The sequence below is a fragment of the Anabas testudineus genome, chromosome 5 (genome assembly GCF_900324465.2).
Source record: "Anabas testudineus chromosome 5, fAnaTes1.2, whole genome shotgun sequence".
Classification (NCBI taxonomy): domain Eukaryota; kingdom Metazoa; phylum Chordata; class Actinopteri; order Anabantiformes; family Anabantidae; genus Anabas; species Anabas testudineus.
Window position 1 is genome coordinate 4,744,919 of NC_046614.1, and position 23,396 is coordinate 4,768,314.

At 39.5% G+C, this 23,396-nt stretch overlaps 1 protein-coding gene across 1 annotated transcript in view; it reads left to right on the forward strand.

Annotated features, from left to right (window-relative positions):
- Positions 1 to 1,930: 1,930 nt before the first annotated feature.
- The window catches only part of cntn3b (contactin 3b), a 51,929-nt gene continuing 30,463 nt past the window's right edge, over positions 1,931 to 23,396 (forward strand). The window contains exons 1-4 of the mRNA XM_026346812.1: positions 1,931 to 2,190; positions 8,320 to 8,456; positions 10,473 to 10,608; positions 20,725 to 20,900. Of these exons, the coding sequence (XP_026202597.1) occupies positions 8,402 to 8,456; positions 10,473 to 10,608; positions 20,725 to 20,900 (367 nt within the window). The 5' untranslated portion in view covers positions 1,931 to 2,190; positions 8,320 to 8,401. The remainder of the gene's footprint in view (positions 2,191 to 8,319; positions 8,457 to 10,472; positions 10,609 to 20,724; positions 20,901 to 23,396) is intronic.

The following is a 23,396-nucleotide window of genomic DNA, read 5'->3' on the forward strand; positions in this document are numbered from 1 at the left end:
CAGATTCTTGATGTGATGTTTGTAAGTCAACCACTCCTGTGATGATGACTGATATTGAATGTTCTCTGTTTGTGCATTTTCCTGATGGTTGATCAAAACATCAAAAATCCTTTTTGTCATATATTTCCAACCAGATGAGCATTGGCAACTGTTCTTCAGGAATCATTTTTGGTTGAGCCATTACACACATCTACAAACTGTGTTGTCAACATGTCCCAGATGTCTTGATATTGATGTTCTAAAATAATACAGGGTCTCCCGGACTCACACCTGTTTGTCATAACAGTGACTGAAACACTGTAATTGCCCTTTCAAATGAACTGATTATCCTAAAAAAATCACATTTCATCTGACTTCATCTGAATTCTTACAATTCACATTTTTCACACATTCACTTTGGAGTATGTTTTCAGTCATAGTTATGTAGAAATCATGAAAATTTAAAAATTCACAGACGTTCTCTGCATATGAGACGTGCAGGGACACAGAACCAATGCTAAAACACCAATCACCCAAAACATTAGTACGTCCTGGTGGTTTTGATGTTGTGGTGGAAAGGGGTCTCCATTAGCACCCTGACCATTCTGCAGCTGCACAGCCCTGTGAGTTCTGACACCTGTCGATCATGGGAGCATTGAGTCATGCTGACGTCTTTCCACCACAACAATAAAACCACCATGTGGAGTTAATATAGTGGCTAATTGGTGTGTGTTATCAGCTTCCAAAACTGTGATTCATAAAACCAAATCAATTAGCAGAAACATACTAAAATGCTGTGTAGAGCTGAAGGAAAGGTTAATAATTATCAGTGGGTTTGTAATTACAAGAGACTCCTTTCATGTAACAGTAATTTGATCCATTGTTAATGTGAAAATGTTGAGTAGTGCAGCTTCAAAGAAAGAGGACCAGGTGACAGTTTTAAGGTTAAAACAACACGTTTTTCAATGTATGCATCCATGTGCTTGCCTGTAACACCAAAGTGCGTCCCCAGATGCATACAGTAACAAGAATCCCTACTTATTTTGTCCACTGTTTGTCACACTCAGGTTATTGAATGCCCTTGCAGAACTAGGACTTAAAAAAATGTGAAATAAAAAGAACTCACCAAAAACACTGACTGATTACATACAATTGCATCATGACAACAATGAAATTTAAATTAGGTGACAGTATATTTATAGACCACGCCAACTAAATCACCTGTCTGTGTGGTCCTCTGCTGCACACGCAGGTGTACTTTTAAGCATAGTAGTCTCTCCCTCTCTACAATTGCTCTGGTTGGAAAACATCACTCCACATTTAATAAAAATGATTGTTGATTTTTCTTTTCAACTGGATGTAGACGCCTCAGAAAAGCATGTGGCTCATTTTTCCCCATGGACACCACTTTAACGTGTTTTTATTGATCTGCTGTGGTCCCCAGAAACCGCGATTCACATTTTCTGCAAATTGACTGCACCCATTCACCACAAAAAGACATTTTAGTGATGAAATGTTGGATGCAGGTTGATTGGTTATTGGGATCAATTGTGTAGGGTTATTGTCTTTCTTTCTTATTTCTGTATTCTTTATTTAAATTAAAAAAAAAAAAAACTAACCTAGTATGTAATAATCCGGCATAATTAATACATCTCCCGAGATCAAATGCACTCACTTAAGCAGGGGAATGGCAGGTGCCCTTAGGCTGGTGGCGCATTACTGTGCTGCGATGGGTGTTTTCACGCGTCACCAGTGGGCGCTTCTTCCTGCGCACAAAGAGAGCAGAGCCCGGGGATGCGCACAATGTGCGTATCCGCTCAGAGGCACCACTGTCCTCTCTGCTTCTTGGCAGCATCTTGTGGAGTGTAATACGAGGAGGTCGAGGAACAACTCGGAGTGAGCGCGTCGCATCCTTCAGCTGAGCTCGTTCACTCACTGGTCGTGGATTTTACCGAGGCAGAGGCGACTGTTAGTCCCGTCCTCCAAGACCGAGAGACGCACTTTGAGACGGAGCAGAATTAAGTGCAGAGCTCACACACTGCTGCCGGAGCAGAGAGCGACCTCTTCTTTGGCTTCAGAGAGGACAAGAGTTGCATGAGGAAAGAAATGTTATCCGCTCACTAAGAGGCAACAAAGAACACACCTAACGGAGAGTGGAATTACAATCAAAGCAGTTTAATGAAGAGGAAGAAAAATCGCATCCCAGGACAAGTAAGTATCCGCTCAGACAGCATCACGTTATTTAATGTAAATAGAAATCCTCCGGAACGAGTTGCTAAGTTTTTTGCTTCTCCATAGCAGGGAATCTAACTTAATTTGACACAGAATAATATACAATAATCTTAAAGGCTTCGTCCCTGCATTGAGATGTCTTCAGCTTATTTTGTGAAAGGGGCACTGAGAGAGAGAGAGAGAGAGAGAGAGAGAGAGAGAGAGAGGGAGCGTGTGCATGCTGATAGTGGTCACACATGCATGATGCTGATGACTGCGTTTCTAGATCAGCCTCAAATGGTTTGGATGGTCCTACTGGGATTTCTACTGTTGGGGCTCATTTCCCTCATCTAGGACAAAGTCCATATGGTGCTGCTCTGCTCAGCCACACAGAGAAACAGCAGCAGGACCGTGTGCACGGAGAGAAAAGCTCTCTCTAACTTGTTTAAAGGCAATTATTCCAGTCTCAGCAGAGGGGGAAAAAGGAATCCGAGCTCATGTGGATTCTCTAAGTAGTCATTTAATTGTATCTGATTGTCCTTTAACACCATGACACTCTTACATTTGCGATGCATTTTTCTACACATCCTCCCAGGATTGTGGTAGCTCCAGCCCTCAGGGGAAGTGTTATTAAAGAAATTATGTTAACCACTCTTATAATTTCTGGAAACCAAATATTTAGCCACCAGTGGTGTCCACACAAGTATCTCTCAGCACCCCCCTACCAGTCTTTTTTTTTTTTTTTTTTTACACCGACTGCAAAAGGACAGACCCAATAGTGAGAGAAAAATGCTCAGCCCGCTCCATCTTCAAAGTATCTTACTATTCAGCAGGGATTGTAATCATTCTCCACTCTTTTCATGTTTATTTATAGACCCTTTGCTCATATTTGGAGAATAATAAGCAGTAGCCAAATGAGAGGTGAAGCACGTCTTTGAAGCCATGCAGTGAATTTTTCTATAACACAACGGTATCCACCATGGCAGTGCAGGAATGAGTTTGTACTGTAGCACCATTTGCTTTGAAAACCCTTTTTTGATTGAACCAAAGTGGCAATTACATAGTACAGCTCACTTTCTTTTCCAGAAAGGCTCTGAAATGGATTGAATAGCATGAAAAAAATATGTAAAGAGCCTGCCTGAGTGTCTCCTGCTCCTCATCCTTGACCCTCCAGTCATGTGTTTGCGGCTGTATCGAGGATGAGAATCTGGGGATGTGTCTGGCTGTTGATGGGGTTGAGAAATGGATCGCTGCTCCCCTCTCTTTTAAGTGCACTTACTCTCCTGCCCCTGCCTTAGGCAGCAGCTGAGGGATGCAGCCGTGTTTAACATTGGAGGGAGTCACTGGGGGCGTCCTGCTGTCTTCCAGGGATTCAGAGATTTTTCGCATGAAAATACACAGCTGGATAATATCTGCAGAGAGTCCTGCCCAGATGTTTAGTTTCATTGTGGTAAACAGATTTAATACGTGCAAAATGTAAGAAGATGTTATGTGTGAATGTGAAATTACAAGTTTTTATATGTTTAGCATTTAAGCCTTTACCTTCTTTTTCACTGAGTGACATTTCTCAAGCAGACACTTATTCACATGGAGCTCCTCTGTAGTATTCACTGGTGTGTGTTGTCCCCCGGCATTCAAATGTGGCCTTAGCCACAGCTCTAATCATTCTGTCTTATTCATACATGCACAATGTGGCACATCAGTCTCACATTAAAACTGGCTACTTTTTTCTTTCTTTTTTATGTTAGCCTGCAAGGCTGTGCTTGAACTGAAATGGAAGAAAGATCTCAGGAGAGAATTTGCATTCAACCAGTTCTTTCATAAATGTTAATGTTATAGTTGTTCAGATTGCGTCGTGCAGGCAATTAACATGAAATGCTTTTTTTATTTGAAACTTAAATGCGTAATTGGCCATGAGAAGCATTGCTCGCTCACCTTAGATAATCAGCAATGGAACGATTAACACTGACCAATTACTTCTTCTTCTTTTTACGTATATTGTTGAAGCCCAAGCTGTCAAATACAGATGTTAAGCTCTGCATTTATTTGTTAATCACTTCATTTTTTCTCTTAATATCCTCCCTGGTTCATGCGAGATAGACTTGCGCAGGTCTTCAGTCAGTAAATTAGGAGGCATCAGTGCACAGTTGATTGTGAATTCCTCATTCATTGGCAAAAGCACAGAGCAGCTGTGTATTCAGATTGAGTCCGTCCCTGGTGGTGGATCCTTGTCTCCCAGGTTCTCTTGCTGAATGATTTAATGGAGATGGCAGCCGATATTCATAAAGACAATAACCAAATGGAAATGAATGCATCAAAGTGTATTCAGACTCAATTGTGCCACTGGTTGTTCAATTTTGACAGAGTTAACATTTTTTGCATGATCTGATGTGAGGGTCTCCCAGCTCTGTGCTGCTTGTGTATAGCATGTGATCTGAATACAGACCTTCAGCATGCCCCCCCCCACCCCTTATGGTCTCTCTCCTTTCCTCCTTCCCTTATTAGATTCTTTTGCAATTATGCAGCCCTCTGGAGGGGGGGAGTGGATGCCTTTAACCACCTCCCCTATCAATTATGTGCCAAACAACGGACCCACTAACCAAGAACTCATCTCATTTACTCTGGAATGTGTTTAGCCAATGACTTCCATTAGGTTTAGCTTCTGTGGAGGTGAGAGTGTGATGCCTCATTACATTTGGCAGAGCAATCTTTTGCTCATCATTTCAGTTGAGAAAGCCCAAGAAAGGAAATGCCACATCAGCCTCATCAGCCCTACAAAGCCCAGGAGCAGTTGTTTTCAGTTGTTTCCAGAGACACTCAGCTCTGCTAGGTTAGGCACTGATGCAGCTTTTTGAAGGTCAAAAGTGATGCAATACTTCATTTTAATCATTTCTTTTTTTTTCAGAAAAGACAAGTGCTCAGTGTGTTCCCTAGAATTAGAAGTTTTAAATGTATAAAAGGCTCTGAAATGGCTAGTGGAGCATTGTGAGACACTTAAGCTCTCCACAGAGAGCTGCTGAAAAGCTGCCCAATGAAAATGAAATTTTCAAGGCAGGGTGACACACCCTTCCTTTACAATAGCTGGAAGACTGGCATCTATTGAGCCTTTTTAATGAACCGTTAATTCGGAAACAAACGCACAAAGAAAACACACCAAATGAAAATGTCACTGCAGGTTTTACAGGCTGCAGAGTGACGCTGCGCTCAGGGACAAACATCTATCATATCAGCAAAGACAGTGTGCCATGAACTGTGTTAACACCCAACTTGCAAAGAAAGTCTTTTGAGGAGCTTTCCCTCCTCACCAACTTGAAGCTTTTTGGGCTGATGGGTTAGGATGACGAAGTTGGATCCTCCAGAAAAAGCGGACGGAAGTTAATACCACTCTCAAACTGAAAAATGCAGGGCCTTTTTTTTTTTTTTTCTTGCTGCAGTAGAATCTGAAACCGTGTAATCCAATGTGATGGGTTTTTATAGTGGCAAAACGCCCCCTACATTTTGAAAGACACCAGGAAATCCACTCTAAATCTTGCTGTGCCTGCAATTACACCAGATGAGGAACAATTACTGGCACTAGGACAGATGAGCTTAGCCAACTCTGGCCATTAAGTTATGATCAGGCAAATGGGATGATTTCCACTACTCCTGTAGTCTCCGCTGTGCATTATACTCCTTCATAAGATTATGTAGCCCTGCATTTCCCGTCCAACCACTGACAAAATCCTACAGTTACAAGTTGGTGAAACAAGTGATTGGTTGGTATTTAAGGCCTGTTTCAAGAATTCTAAAGATAGCCCTGGGTTAATCCACACAACAGGGTTGTGTTTTAAGGATGAGGGGCATGGTTTGAATTCTTAATCCTGAGAGACGTATCACTTTCCACTTACTGTGATGTAGGTCAGGGCTTGAGCAAAGCCCCTCCTGTGCCACTTATACTACAATTACAGTCATAAAGCTTTGAGTCCCACCTACACATTAAAAAAAAAGTTTTAATGGCAATTTAGGTCATTGATCGCTGGTTAGATGGGATATCTGATGGTGCAAATCACTGTAGCTGCTTATGATATTAATACTGTAGGTAACAGTAGTAGGTTATATGAGTAAGCTATGTTTTTTCATGACATACTGATATTGTATCATAAGACTGTAATGTTTTTGGCTAATTCAGGAGTATATTAAATACATGACAAAAAGCCCAATATTACCATAAATCAGGCCTTCTAAGTCTAATACAACCCATGAATGAGCTTTAAATGAGCACTGCAGCAATTTACTCTCATGTTTCAGCAAAGTTGGAAGACACACAAGAGGAAGTTTAAAAAAAGGATGGTCAAAATCGATGCAGCAGATCCCGGGATATCCTGACTTTAACTTCTTGTATTACTCACACTATAAATCCATTGAATCCTACAACTCCCATAATGCAACCAGAAGCACGTTTTTGACTCCACATATGCAGCTTGTAACACAGCCTAAGTAATGCTGGGAAAACCGATTGAAATGTGTTATGGATTGTTAATTTTGGGAAAACATAATTGATTGACTTAATAGCAAAAGTATTTTTACATTTACAGAGGCTAAGGTCTACCTGATATTTGTGTTTCCGAGCTGAGTAGGTAGCCTACACCTGACATAGGAAGGAGCTCATTTATGAGTGTGCGGCTGCTGTCAGACACAGTGGAGCAGACTTCGCTCCGTTTTAAGCTACGGCAGCAAACTAAGCTGAACGGGCACCGTACAGCTCTACATACCTTCACTTTTCATTTCTATTCACAACAGTGAATGGGAATTGCGGGCAGAGCTGACATTAGAGTTATTCTATTAGCGTAGACTATGCTTTTTGTGTTTCAATAAACTACTTTTATTGTCTTTTACTCACACACAGGTACAAACTGAAGTCTCAGCTCACCTTGGCTCCTTCTGTCCTCCTGCCTGCCATCCATTCCATGTGGGTTTACTGAGCTTCGCCCTCTGTATTTTCAGATCTGCTAATCTCACTCACTGCTCTTTTCTAGAGCAGGTAGATTTATCGCGTGCACCTGTGCACCCAAATCATTTTTCACATTTGTACACTGTAACATTCAGTTGTAAATGAGTGAAATGCTCAAAGTGCAGGCTGCAGATGTGTCCGCAGCCGTTTTTTATGAATTGGCTGCCATGAGCGCAGACGTCGGCTCATACCAATTGATTGAAAATGGCAAAGATTTGCCCAGTTAATCAGCTGATCCATCAGTCGATCGACCACTATATCCGACTGTCCAGCTGGACATGTAGTCCAGCAGAAAGGTCCAATGGCATGGTTACTGACATTATTTATTATAATGCAATAAGTTTCAAAATGCAGCCCTGTACACTACTATTCACTGAGAAAAGTAATCACACTGTTGAAATGAATGGAAGTAGATAACTTATGTTGAGCTGTAAAATTGTTGGATATTCATCTTTTCAAATAGATATGTGAAAATTACATAAAATGTCAAAATCTATCCTCGTACATTGCTCATCATCATCAGTCAGTGCTAGTAGCAGACAATGAAATGAGCTATAGGCCTATTTGTTCTCATATGTGGTCTACTTATGTTTTCTGTTGATCTGAGGGAATATGATGCTCGTATATAAAAATAAAAACAGTCAGTCTACTAACATTCAGTCGGTCACCAAACCCTTTGTAAAAGCATGGAGTGGCATTTTGTGGAATGCTGCTACACAGTCTGCCAGCTCCTATTTATAGGCAAATAGAAAAACAGAAGTATCTTTTGAGGTCAATCATTTCCTTCTTCGGTTGTCTTTAATTCTGCAGAATTGAGCTTGTTAGGCAGGATGAGAAACATGCACAGTAAAAGAAAACATACCCATTTAGCAGCTGTTTCTTCTTCTGTGCCACCTGAAAATCGCACTGCTCGTATCCTCAGGTTTTTTTTTTTATTCCTGCTGCTGTTTCTCCCCGCCGCTTCTCACTTCCTCAGTATTCACTTTCTTTTCACTTACACTAACTCCAAAATAATGAAGGAAAAAAAAACAATTATGTAACTTACCAGTGCTATAATTGTGTTTTTTGCTGTTGAATGCTTGTCGTATTTTGATCAAGATGTCACATTTTAATCACATCCATAATTGCTTTCCCTTCAGATTTAAAATTCTTGCATTCAAGGGAGAGCATTCCATTCACAAGCTATTGGATGAGAGTCTTATTAGCCCTTGGCGACTAAAGATGATGTTACCATGGAAACAAATTGTTCTGCTATCAATCACTGGATGCCTTGCAGGTAAGATAACTTAACACATATTACATTTGAGTCTCACTGCACTTGTTTTCATGGTTTGTGTCACAACAACATCTCCTAATAAATGCTTTTCTTCTAATACATACTCATTACACAAGAGTGTTGCTGTTGTTCTTTTTTATGCTAAGGTTAGAGGTTATATTTAGCATCTTATTCTCAGCAAGCAGGGTTTATCTACTATATAGAGTTTCATCCATTAGTGAGAATCTGACAGAATCAGAACATTTGTAAATAACCTCAGAACATCTCTTCTTTTCAACCAAAAAGGTTGCACTGATTAAGTTGCAGCCATTACATGTACGGGAGCCCTACAGCATTCCTGCGTGATGTCCTTCACCATTCCCTAGAGCAGTGTCCTGCTGCACATTTACAGTACACTGTCGGGGACAACTGGGAGTCCTATCCTTTTCCAGTTTATGGTCTGTCCAGATCATTATCAGGATCCATGTAATGAATCCAGCCCTGCATTTTAGCACAATCTACTTGCCACCATGCCTTATTTTGCCCTTGTGTGGCCACCTGGGATTCAAGCAGGAGAGGCGCAGACACTCTACCAGAATGTCAACCCTTGTTCAAATGACATTGTAAATCCCAATGAATGTTATTCAAATTGGCTCATGGGTAATTCACACCCGGCACTCAAGGGAACAAGATCCAAGCGGGCTCACCTTCCTTGCGGACAAGTGTATTTATTCGGTGTTGGAAACCCTTCATAATCACTACAGCTGATAACAATCATTATGACTTCTAGTGACATGTTGTCTGGGTCTGTATTCTGGGACTTTTAAAATAAACTGACAGCCTGCATGGCATTTTATTGAAATTCACATTAGGGGGAGGCATAGTTCAGTCCTTTCAGAGTCTATAATTATTATTTCTGTGTACAGTTATATTTTTGTAAGGTCTTAAATCTTACACTCTCAAGTAAATTGAGACGACTTTTGTGATTTGGCGCAATATAAATAAAATTGAATCAAATTGAATTGAAAAGAGACAGTTTTAGATGACACCTAAATTTCTCAGTTTTTAGCTGTACTTTGGTTTGCAGCTTATTTAAATCCCTTGTTTATTAACCTATGATGCAGCGAAATGTGTGTCGGTTCCATATTACCCCTTAAAACCATGTGTAGCGCTGCTAGCCACATGCTGCAATCTGTTAGCAGTAGGATATTAATTAGGCCTACTCTGACCGTCTGTTGACTTCTTCTGTTATGTAGTACCAGATTGTGTTTCACATCTTTTCCATTTAAGCTGCTGGCAGATGAGTGCATCCTTATGGCCTCAATTAACCGGTGCATGTGTAGTATGACACAGATGTGCTGAAAATAGATCACTCTGCTTTATTTCTCAGCCCACTCACCTATAGGGAATCATTAAATGCTCCAGAAATATGTCAAATCGACCTGGCTTTCTGTCAGAATCAGTGGTCAACTCGACTACTGTATATATTATTATGATATTGTCCCAGGCAAGTCATTAACACTGAACCTCTGATTAGACTTAGTGTGTATGACCTCTGTGCAAATGCATTATAGTACCTTAGACACTTAACTTGATAAACATTTAGTCAAAGTATGTGGTATGCGGGTATTTATACTTTACATATTTACTTGCATTTTTACTTGGGAGTTGGAAGAAAGACAATTTATCATATTTTGCAGTAGCAGCAATTGCTATGGTCAGTGTTTTTTCTTCTTACTTTTTCAAGCATCAGGTTCATAAAATAATGCAGTAGCATACAGTGCAGCAAAATAGATAGCAAATACTGTGAATGGGATTTAGCAGTTAATGCCTAAGAAGGTTAAGTGGGATTTTCTTTACTTGTGGCAAGATAAGCAAATAATGTACACAACACATCCAGAGAAATTGTCCTGATGCATTCTTCTGTAGAAAGAATAGGAGATTGCTTTTGTTCAATACTTCCACTGTTTTCTCTTAAGGTCAAAGAGAAATTTCATTCTGGCTTGTACCAACACAGACTTTCTCCCCTTTGCCCAGCCTGTACAGAGGATGTCACATTTCAAGGGCCAAGATGGAGGACGGAGCCAAATGACCTCATTTTACCGATCAACTCCCCAGACCAGCAGGCTGCCATTACGTGTGAGGCAGAAGGGAGCCCTCCTCCGCAGTACAGGTAAATTGCCATATCAAAGTAACATTCCCCACAAGCACGAGCTCAACTGCTTTGGCACCACATCCACGTCGCATGGTGAAAATCTATTGGTGTTTAATTGTCTTCCACGGAAATCAAAGGTTGTACAGATAGCGCAGATAGTCATTGATTTGTTAAGGAACAACGTTTTCTGGACGTAAATGCTCGAGAGAGATTACACCATCCAACAAAAAGACAGGCTTCAAAGAGCAACTGCTTAATTGAGCATCCATTTCTAATTGAAAAAAAAAAAGCTTATCTATTTCAGCCTGAGCTATGATGTAGATTTGCAGTCAGGGAGCCACTACTGTGGTTGATGAATATGCCACCACCTTAGATAAGAGTGGGGTTAACTTTATTAATGATAAAATTTAAGCCAGTGTATGGATGAAGCTGATGATTTATAATGTGGTGCATGGCTTAAAAAATCATTCAGAGAGAAAAAGAGATTCCTGTGACTCATTTGCACTACAGAATCTTTGATATCTCACTGGTTATTCCCTGGCGGTGCAGGGAACCTGAAAATGGCAGCTGGTGGTGTTTTCTTTTTTTTTTTTTTTGTTGATGGTAGATTGTGTTTCGGAGCTTGGTCAGCACCATGTAGATGCACAGCAAGCAGCAGAGAGAGGCAATAACCTTGTGAGTGACATTCTGTTAAATGCTTACATTTCCTATAATGTGTCTGCACTGAAAACATGGTCCAGCCACAGCAGTGGGGCGGGGTATCATTATACTCGCTGTGTAACCTGAGCTATCCCAGGATGAAGTAGGACCCATCACTTGCATTATTTCAGTAGCATGTTAAAGCATTCTGACGTTTCTTTGTGTTGTTCAAGAGGTTTCTCTTTGTTGTTGGCAGCTTTGTTGCCAGATAATAAGCACGGATTAAAATAACAATATTCTTTCACATAACTAAGTGTAAAGTGGAAGCATTGCTTCTTAGGCACACACAATCACAGGTTCATGACCAGCAGAGCTGTTTCCATTACATTTAAGGGACAAAACCCAGTGGGGCACACCCTCACATTAGTCATATCAGCGTGTGATTTTAGCATTTTGTGGAGGTTTTTTCCCAAGCAGCAAAAATAATAATAAACAATCAAATCAATTAACTATTGCTGCTTTAATTTTTTTTACATAATGTATTGCAGTAATTTTATTCTACAATACTAATAGCAATTATTGTATGATTTTAATTTAAATATACACAAAACCCCCTTCACTTTCAGTTTTTCTTATTTTATATAAAACATTTGTTTGACTCTGGTTCACCATAGTGAGCCTTATTTGGCTCATCTCTTATTTTGCCCATTTTTGTGTTTTTCCACCTCGAGTTCACTAATGTTGCACCATGTTGGAGCACTCAGCTTCTGTTTGTGGTTCCAAACAACATGCATAACTCACACCAGCAATATTTCATCTAGGTCACTAGATCCAGTGCTTAGAGTCAGTGCCTTCAATTATGAATAAAAAATATGAAAGCAGGTTTAAGAGGAAGAATTGATGTTTGAGTGAGCATCCTCGCGCCACTGTGGATTGACATTTCTGGTAATGCTTTTAAAGACACTAGATTTTTGTCCCTAATTTTACTTTGAGGTTGTTATTTTTTAGCTTTATTTAGGTTGCATCAGTTTTTCTGACACTGATTGGCCTTGACTTGTTTCCCTTTGGGCAAGGAGAGAACTTTTTTTTTGTCCTGGTGATAAAATAGAAAGCATAAATCCTCTGCAATTTATTTCACTAACACTGAAATTAGAACCTCAAAATGTCCTGAGCACACTGAAAATAAAATGCCTTCAGGAAGTGGTCATACTGTGACTTTCACCAGAGTCTACAAACTATGCAGGGGCCTACACTCTGCAAATGAACAGTATTTGTATAATTAGATATGCCAAGCGAGAGGGTATTACATTCAGAGCTGCTCACTTAATTTCCTCAGTTACTGCAGCTATTAAGAAAAAAAAATCATCCATTTGGTTTAAAATCCATACAGAAAACTGGGATGCACAATATTGAATTTGTCAGAGAAGATGATGTTAACCCCTACCAGGCAGCCATGAATAGGCTTATTGCATTGAGCTTGTCAATTCACTTAATATCAGGGGTTTCAGCTTTCCTGCATATGCAAGACCACCTTGCAACATGCAACACTGCTAATATTATCAATTGTGAATGAGGCTTTATAGTTACACGGATCAATCACACTTTCTCAATCCAGTGAAGTATGGTCAAATAAACACAACTGCATTTGTGGGTACTTCCAGCACAACTGCAGCAAAGTACAGCATAGTAAAGTATGCAGTACAATCACAGGATGCAATAAAGTATGACATAGATGTTGTTAATTTTGGGTTTTAAACGTATAGGCAGCCTATTTAAATGTACTTACAGTTATTATTCAGAGAAACTGTTTGTAATGGAGAGGTTACATAGAGAGGTTATATATGATATCTGTAGTATTATAGTATAACTTTACTAATTGTATGTTATTCTGTAGATATTATTAAAAAATATGTCTTATTTCGTATTTCTGTCACTATACACCCCCCTTGAAATGATCCATACCATGTGGTTTCCGTTTCTTGTGTGGCTCTCTGCTTAAGCCCATTTGTTCCTGCTGCTCAACTAAAAAGAATAAACAGGACTATTTTCTGTGGATTGATACACATTTGGTGCTCTAGCGAGTTTTAAAGCACCAGGATGGCAAATCAATTCAAATAAATGACAGCAGCCATATGTTCATGATAGTAAAGGAACATATCTCCCAGTGCAACAGCCCAGTGCGGCTCACTGATGTGTTTGTAATCGTTTTTGAACAATAATATGGATTTTTGTCTCAGAAGATCACACACACACACACACACACACACACACACACACACACACACAAAATTACATACTCATTAGTTGGATCTATTTGTTGTCTGTATTGGTCTTTTCATTGAATTGATTCACATTCAAAAAAAAAAAAAGGAAGCATATACAATATCCTCATCCTTTAATTGAGATAAATCATTACAGGACTGTCAATCAAATAGCTGTTGCTTTACAGGCTTACCACCCTCATCAGTTTGCAGTGATGCTCTGCTGTAACATGTGGGAGAATCCATCACAGTAAAGACCCAGCAGACTAGAAACCAAACCACTAAATGAATGACGGTGAAACTGTAATGTCTGATACTAAAAACGGAACAGTGGTCCCATGTAGCTAAATACGTCCATTAACAGATTCTTTGAAAGGTTCCTTGAGCTAATTCGAATATTTCAGTACACATGGCACATACGCCGACGTGAGAATGCAAATTGTCATTTGTGTTTATGCTCATAACACAAGTAGCTGCTTAGTTCTGTGCTGCTTGATTTGGTTTCCAACTCTCAGATGCTCCGCTCCACCTTCACCTCGCCCACTCAGTGGCACGGCGAATATACAAAGGGGAACCCTGACAGATCGTACGTTGACAAATAGTCCAGTGTAGCGCCAGAGCGCACTCCAGGGTTCAGAGCTGTGCTTTATGAATACACCTGTCACTGTGTTTACTATGAATCTGCTGTAACACAGGATCAAGGGCACAGCAGTGATTGGAAAGGGGGGATAAAAAAGTGCTCTGGCTGGTGTCTGCTATCATGTAATGTGACTTCAGGCAGATGTATGACTCTACCTTTGTTTACGGGTCGGGACAGAGCAGCAGGGGCAAAAACACAAACTTGGGAGGGTGTGATTAGAAGAATTCAGCCACAGCACAGAGCCGCATAACAGCACTGAATCTAGAAACCACTTTAAACGTAATCAATTTTTATCTTCTAGAGGGTTTCTTGTCTACTTTTGAGCTCAAGAGATAATTCCTAAACCAATAGGGGGGGAAGAACACAGGCCTACAGTATAAACAAAAACTATATTTTTGAATTTCTAGAAGATAGACACGTGGAGCTTAAATTATTTAATCTCTTTCTGCTTGAATATGTGTTTATTTATATGCCTCTCTTGTGTTTGGAATCAGAAAGCATCATAACAAGGCAATACATTGTAATTGTAAATGGTATTGTGTTTGCTGGCAGTTGTTTATGACTGCATACATACAGTATGTGTGAACATGTCGCAATATCTGTTAGCATTTCTCACACAATGAAACACTTACATTGATGCAGGACCATTTAAGCATATTTGTGTTGTTACATTTGTCTTGAAAGTCCAATAAACATCAATTTATTAAAGCGCAGCAGCAATAGCCTGCTAAACATAAGGGTAGAGAGTCCCCTGGTCAGCAGTTGAATTTCCATTATCAGCTCTAAGCTCTGTGTGTTGACTGTGTGTGTGTACATTAACAGTGTGTGGTCTGTGTGGTCACCGCCGTCTCTGTGGTTGTCTGGCCTCAAGGAAATCCAGGTGAGCAAGTGCTGCAGTGCTATCCCCAGTCTATTTGATGAAGAGACCTCATGCAAAATTGATGTGAACCTCAAGGTCATGGGGAGTTCATTCAGAGCATGCTCAGATCAGCCTGCGCCTGCAGCACACCGCAGCAAATAGGACTGTTCGCCTGGACTTACTGTAAGCTCCTCTTGGGCTTCATGTGGTGTTAGATCCGTTGTGTTTCAGTTTGGGCTGCGCTAACATTAAGACCTCTGCGCTGCCTGCTTCACCTCTCTGTAGTACTGATCCAGTTTCAGCTGCTTGAGGGAGAATTATACAGGGGGAGGATTAATGTTGCTTTAAACATTATTATGTATTTTGCCCCAAGTAGAAGACTGCTTATCTATTATTGTTACAGTTATTTAGGCTGAATTGCCTCTATCCAGATTAGCAGCTCATTGTCACTGGCTGTTTCTTTTTCACTTGTGAACATTTAAACAAAGGAATGCTTACCTGTGACCCCCGATCACAGATCATGGTCTTAGTATGGACATGTGAGGGGTGCCAAAATCAAAGAAAAAAAGAAATATTAACATTCTGTTCGCTATCCCTTTGAGATCTGCCAGATGTATCTCGGGACCTTCAGGATGGGAAACACTGAGCTGTAATACAACAAAGAGTTGACCATATGTACTGCATACACCATGCAGCTGGTGGTTAGTTAAAACATTTGAATGTCTTAAAGAAGAGTCCAAAATCATTCACTAACCCTATGCAGGTAAGTGGAATAGAATAGAATAGAATAGAATAGAATATCCAGTTTATTGTCATTCAAAACATTCACTGTTAAGTGCACATTGTCGATAGTACTGTAGTACTGTAGTGTTTGTAGTATAGTCACTAATAGCCACTAACCAAAATGTATCAGTTCTACTTTTCAATAATTACATCTTGCAAATGGTCTGTTAATAGCAACCTATAACTTTAATAATGGCAGCAAGTCATTACTGATGATCAGTTGCACACCATTAATAAGCTAAACTTCTTAGTTGCCAGGTTGTGAAAAATCCTTCTTCAGATGTTTGTGGTTTTGCTTTAGATCATTAATCAACCACACTCCACTATATGAATATTAATATGTTAGTAGTATTAACACATTTCAACATTTTTGTTTATTACCCTTTATTATTGTTCTATATAGCGTTATCATTTGTAAATACAAATGGCCTGCTAATGTTGTTCAGCTACACATGACTTACTAACTGCATATACCAAAAAACAATTTACTTATGCTTATGTATTAATAAATTAAATTTTAACATTTCATGAGTTAATAACCCTACACTAATAATGAGCCAGAGATTTACTGTATCTAAGACCATCATCCCAAAATGTGATGTTAATAATGGTATATAACTCAACTCATAACAATGAACTCATTACATAACTCATTAGGCTACCAGTTTACAGAGACTGACTTATGGGTGGTGCCTATTTGATTGAAATGCCAGATGAAAGAAACGACCTGAATACTGTTCATTATTATTTTTCTGAACCACAGTATGCTTCTCTGTGTTGTATTCCGAGAACAGTGAAACAGTGAATGGTCTTGGAAACAGCTGTAATCCAGAAAGATCAGGGAAATTTTGCAACAGCATTGATTTTCAATTCAATTCAATTCAATTCAATTTTATTTGTAGAGCGCTTTTTACAATTGACATTGTCACAAAGCAGCTTTACACAACCAAAGAACAGTACATGAACAGTGAATGTGTAAGAATCATAATAATCAGATTGTCCCTGATGAGCAAGCCGAGGGCGACAGTGGCAAGGAAAAACTCCCTGAGAAGGCAACAGGAAGAAACCTTGAGAGGAACCAGACTCAACAGGGAACCCATCCTCATATGGGTGATTACATGCTGTGTAGGCAGCAGGCAGTCCAGTATAACAGTTAATGTCTTTTAAGTTAATATGGAGTCCAGTTAGTTATTGCAGGCAGACTTGTTCCATTCCTTGACTATCGAGCGTTGAGTCGAGACCTCCAAGAAACAGCTTCCGACGTCCGCCGAGGCCAGGACCGACATCAAAGTAGTCCAGTCTCCAAACAAATTTTCAGGTGCTGAATGTTCTGCAGTATATGGGTCTGGGTGATATTCATCATATTTATCCAAATTACATCAAGGAACTGAGTATAAACATTGTCCACTGAGTGGAAGACTCAAATTTTAAAATATGCAAAAACTGAGCTGGGTTCTAAAGATGGTGTGTGCAGTGCATTTTATTTTCTGGGTGTAAAGGTTCACAGTTCTTCACCTCCCACTGTCACTATGTGAGAAGTTGGAATTGCAGGTTTATTATTTTGTTCACAGCTGGTCAGGATGAAAACTGTGACATAGCTGCCATTCTACATGCACACACACTCATTTTGACAAAAATGTGAAAATTACCCTTTGAATAGTTCAGATTGTATTAATTTTGACCCATTCTCCTTAACACCTTTTGACAAAATGACTGCATCCAGTTTGCTTGTGTTCGTTTTGCTTTCCCTTAGAATCTCATTCACTTTTCTGGGCTCATATGGAAAAGGCAAACCCGACTGCTCCCGGGTTAGCCATCTAATATCAGAGCCTGTCTCAGGTGTTTCTCCAGCTAGAGTAGGTCGGTGACTTGACTCATTGTGTCAGTGCCACAGAGGCACCATCACACCTGACTAGCCATCAGCTCCAGGGGTGTGTGATCTGTCCAGACTGCCCACCTTCCTCTCCCATGAAGTTCAATCATGCTTGGTGGCAGCAAATCTAACTAGCTTCCCATGCTTTTCTATTTAACCTCCTCTCCGTTTAAACATACATTAATCCTCCCTTTGGCAGAAACAGAGGAGGGAAAGGAGAGTGGAGAATAATCCGAATGGAGAAATACAAGCACTGCATCAAAAAACACTTTAGTAATATGTGTGTTTTATTTGAAATTGTCACATTAAGTTATCATTGAGTGCATGTTTTCACATATATACTGTATATTCTTGGAAACAAGTGACAAGTACAGTATAGGGCGTTTAAAAGCAATATCATTGTTGGCACAGTGACAAAATCAGTCAGATTAAGTGAGTGGCACAGACTGTTAGATGAATAATGCAGGCAACAAGATGAAAGACAGCTTCGTCTTTTGTAGTCTGCCAGGCAGGAAACTGGGGAGAGCCATGACTGGCTTTAAGACTGCATGAAGCATAATTCTAACTGCCTGTTAGTTTGCCTGGGAGGGGAAAAAATAATATTGATTTTTTTTTTCTCCTTATCATTGCAATTGTCATTTTGCAGTCTTGTTGCTGAGGCAGACGTACACTTGGCATTCAAATATTGCTTTGTTTCTCGAATTCTGGAAGAAAGCAATGGGAAAGTCATTTTTCAATTGTGTTTATGTTCAGAGATAAAGTCCTGATATCCATGCTGCTCGAATAGGTATCACTCATCATCTTCAAATATGTCGCCATCAGACTGACAGCCTGTAGATTTCAAAGAGTTATGTACAGTATGAAGTGTTTTCATTGTTCATTCAGTGTTTTGTCTCTGTTGGTTCGCAGTGATTAATAGCTGCCACTCCCTGAACTCAGTGCACATATCAGAGTATCTTGTGACCTTTCTCTGAAGGAAATGGTCTGTAGACAATACTATATTAAGGTGTCAAAGCAATAAGTCAGAGACACGAAGACGCAAACATAAACTAATTACAAAGCACTTGCAGAGAGCAGAACTCTGACAGGGCTGCACAATCCTTTAGATAGTGTAATTTGATGACACAGAATGTTTAGACATTTCTAATCTGCATTCAGATTAAGATTCACATCATGTCACACATGCAGTTGTACAATAGCCAAATGTTTTTCTGCTGTTTTATGCACTTAATCCATTACATTTCAGAGGTTCATATTGTATTTTTTACTTCACCATGTTTATTTGGCAGCTATAGTTAGAGGCCGATTTTATAAACCTATTGCATAAAGAGTATACAAAACATTATATACATTGATGTGGTACATGGAAACACCCAATTGAATATAAAAGTCAAATGAGCTCTGCCACAGTCAGCTACAACATTAAAAGGCATATTATGTTAAGCAAGCAATCATTATTAATGATATCAACAACCAATATGTAAAAGACACAACACAGACTGAACCCATTTCGACTGAATAGTAAATATGTATTTTTACTGAATACATATTCTGATATCTTTTACTAGTAGTAAGAGAGTACTTTTAAATTCTCGTATTGCTGCTATACTGCTGTATGTTAGTGACTAATTACTTAATTTACTTTGTGGGTACTTGAAAGTATTGGTCAGAGAAATGTGACCTCAAAACTTAGGGGGTCATGGAAGCTATTACAATTCATTCTCAGGGGAGCTGAGGATGTCTGCACCAAATGTCATGAGAATGTATCCAATACTTGTTTTGGTACAGAATCCTCCAAACGTACAACAACAACTAATCTCACAACACACAACTGGGTAACAAGAAACACCTGTCATTTATATGTTCCAATATGTCGGTGAAGATTCTTAGTCATCTAGCTGAACTTATCTGGAAGTTGAGTCAATGCAACTGGACTAAACATGTTACTACTCATCCAATAACTGGAGTGTATGAGAAATTGACAAGAATTTTAGGAAAACACCACATACCTGCCCCACTTCAAATCCACCAACACACTCAGACAGAGACTCGTCCACCCAAAAGACCGGACTCCAAGACACAAGATGAGCAATATAGTGTATGCAGTTCAATGCATTGAAGAATGCTCCGAACTGTACACTAGAGGAACTAAACTGCTGCTACACAAGAGGACGGCACAGCACAGGAGGAGTAACACCTCAGGACCTGAATCAGCAATGTACCTCCATTTAAAGGATAAATGACATTCAACAGAGGTGGAGGCCTTAGACATAACCTGTCTTCTATTTATCACGCTGCCCTTTCATCCATCCTCAGAAAAATCAGGCCGAATTCAATCCCCTATCCACCAGGTTTGCCAACCCTAATGAATTTGGGTGATCTGATATGATAGGTGCTATCTTCTGTGTTGTTTAGCGTACCCTGACGTATCACGTCTGACGTTTCATATCTTCTCTTAATTATAAAATCAGTTGTCTTTAAGGGCACTTTATTTCCAACTGGTGTACTGACCAACAGACATTTCATTTATTCTATACCATCACTGAAACAGTTCCTCTTCTGCCTCTTTAGCCTAAATATCCACCAAATTTCCCTAACGTCTGCCTATATGTTTTTGAACTATCCTGCTAACATTTCCACTCAAACATCGATAAGATCTCTTAACATGTTTTTCCAGATATCCTGCTAGCAGGTTTAGATCTCCTTAGTTGAAGTAATTAAAACTGAGATGAAATAAAATCTACTTCACCATGCATGCAGGAGAAAATCAATACTCACCACAGCAGATTTGCTCACTTTTGGATTTTTGCCTAAATGAATAGCAGAACAAGCTGATGAAAGCTGGGAGCTATTTCTGTCTGCAATGTCCAGAAATATTTTCTGTCTTACTAACTTGCTGTAAGAAATATTCACACCAACTTCCAAATTTCTGTTAATAATACATAACCCTACTCTTATTACTCATCTTTTATCGTCTCAGCAAGAAGTGGTCGACCTGATCAAATCAATCTCTGTGATAAACACTGCGGGTGTGCATCTCCAGGGGACTCAGCTACTGATTGTGTTTGCATTTTTCCAGATGGTCACTAAACGGAACACTCATTGATCTGGGGAATGACTACCGGCGTCGCATGTCTGGGGGCAGCCTGATCATTAGCAACCTGGACAAGGACCAAGACACCGGGGTGTACCAGTGCATGGCCTTCAATACGTGGGGGTCCATCCTCACCCGCAGAGCCAGCCTCCAATTTGCATGTAAGTGATTCTACAATTGCTAACACGTTTCTGCCATTGCTCTGACATTGTTATAACATTCTGCCATCACTTTGTATTTGCTGTATCTCAACCTGATGTACATAATTTGCTTGTGGCCCAGGCCTGCTTTCTTTTTTTTTTTTCTTTATTATTCCGATTTCTCATTTAGATTGCCTGGGAATAGATTTTTCAGAAGGGAAATGGTAATCGAATGAAATGTCAGATGCAACAAACACAGTGGGTGAGGCAGCTACTGACTGCCTCTGAACTCCATTGATTCTCATTAGTGGTTCCAACTCTGACAGCATCTACGCTGAGTCTGAATTGACTCATATTTTGCAAAGTGATGCGCAGGCTCCTGTGATCCAGACTTTAAAGCTAACGAACACAAATAATGTTTAAGAAGTGTTTGTGTCTTTGTAATCACCAGTCACATCTATGTATAATGTATACAGTGGGCTGTGAGTGGATCAGACAGGCTGTATGCTGCTATATCAGTCTACTGCTTAAAAGACAAAAGGTGGGCTGGAAAGTGAAGCTGTGGAGTGGGGTCCTACCTTCTAGACAGGCACTGCAGAGGCACCTCTCCTCTCTTGATCAAGCCTGCAGACTATTGATCATGTCCCAAGGATAGAGAGCCTTTCACTTCCTCTCAGGAGATGGGCTGCCATTATCCCTATAGCCTAGTAATGAATCTCACTTGTGGGGACTGGGTGAAGAGCAGAGCTGCTTGACATTTATTGTCTTGCCTAATGCACAGTGAGGGAGGTCTAGGAGATCAGCATGGTTGATGCTCTGTTTTCCCGTATAATGAGGCCACCGCCCTTAGATAGAAATGTTTTACCATCTTTGCTGATTTGCTTGCCCTCAAAATTTAGCTGTAATCATTATTAGCTAACATGTCTGACAGCTTACGTTTGTGATAAAGAAAATACTATTGCAATAATGTAGTATTGTACAGCGGAATTAAAGACAAACTCACAGCCTGCAGCATTGTAATATATCCTTATTTTTATAGTTTTGGCCATTTATCGTCATTTCTAAGATCTGGTAAGTGGAAAGTGAAACAGGGTAAGAATCATGCCCACTTAGGCAACAAGATATGATACACACAAGCTCCCATAGGCTTGAAAAAAAAAACAATTCTGGAAGAGAAACTAAGACAGTCAGTAGAATTATTACCCAAGCTGTCTACTGAAAACATCCATCACAGTTTACTATGGATCTACTGTTAGAACTACATACTGGACTCCAAGATGGAGCCCATTCAACTGATTGAAAATTGCTCACCAACAACTTAAGCCAAAAAAGTTTTCTAGCTTTGCTTGGTTTGCTTCTGATGTTTGAAGCCAACTGTAAATACACATTAGTGTTTATTTATTTTCCGGCCCTACTCACTTGGCCCCTGACTTGACATTGGGATTCAACGAAAGTGCCTTTTATAGATTTTATAAATATAAAACTTCAGTGATCTAATATAGTAAAAACTGACCTTGTTGCAGTTGTGTCCTGTCAATAGTTATTTCAGAAAATTATGGAATATATGGGGAAAGTGTTCATTTTTTGAACCATGGGTAATGTTATATTGCAATACCCCAACTGGCCACTGAAGAAATTGGGGCTGTGCTGTATTCAACGCTCTGAATTCAGGCAGTTTGTAGTCCTATATTCATTTATACACGCATAGTGTACAGTGGCTGAACTAATTAAACTTTTTATACTGGGTTATGCACATAGAAGAGTAGAATATATGCCACCCTTTTTTTCTGTTTGTTTTAGCATCTTTCAGCACTCTGTTTTGGTTTCAATAACCTGTATCTTTAATGTTTTATTCACTTAGACTGTCTCCCACCACTCACATGACTCTCTACTAGATGTGTTAATAACCAACTGTTTGCAAACCCCATAGCACCATGTAAAATGTCTTCACTTAATCTATTTTTACACTGATTTATGTGCACACATGCTCTTAATCACTGTGTTCTTATGTAGTTGGTACAGATTTACAGATTTCTTCTAAACAAATAGATTTTTTTGGTTTGCCACTATTCTTAGTATGTAGTAGTTTGAGTTTTCTTAGTAAAATATATATATATTTGTGTTAAATAAATACTATGTTCTTTTTACAAGACTTAAATATAAAAATTAATATCACATTTATTTTTTCTGTTAAATATAAAGCAAATGCCAGCAGCCTGTTTCTAGTCTTTGTAGCTTAGCACAAAGACTGAAACAGCTAGCCTCGCTCTGTCCAAATATAACAATATCTGCTTTTTAATAGAGATTATTTGTCAGCATAAGGTTTATAACTTGCACAGCTTCTCCCAGTTAGCAAAAGTAATCAGTTAATACGTTATTAGGTAAAACAGACCATTATTACTACTTCCATTTCTCACAATGCTACGTGGTCATGTTGTCCTGCTCTCAGCTACTGATTAAATGACTACAGTGTTATCAAAAGTGATAGAAATGGTCAGTGGTACAAAAAGAAAACAA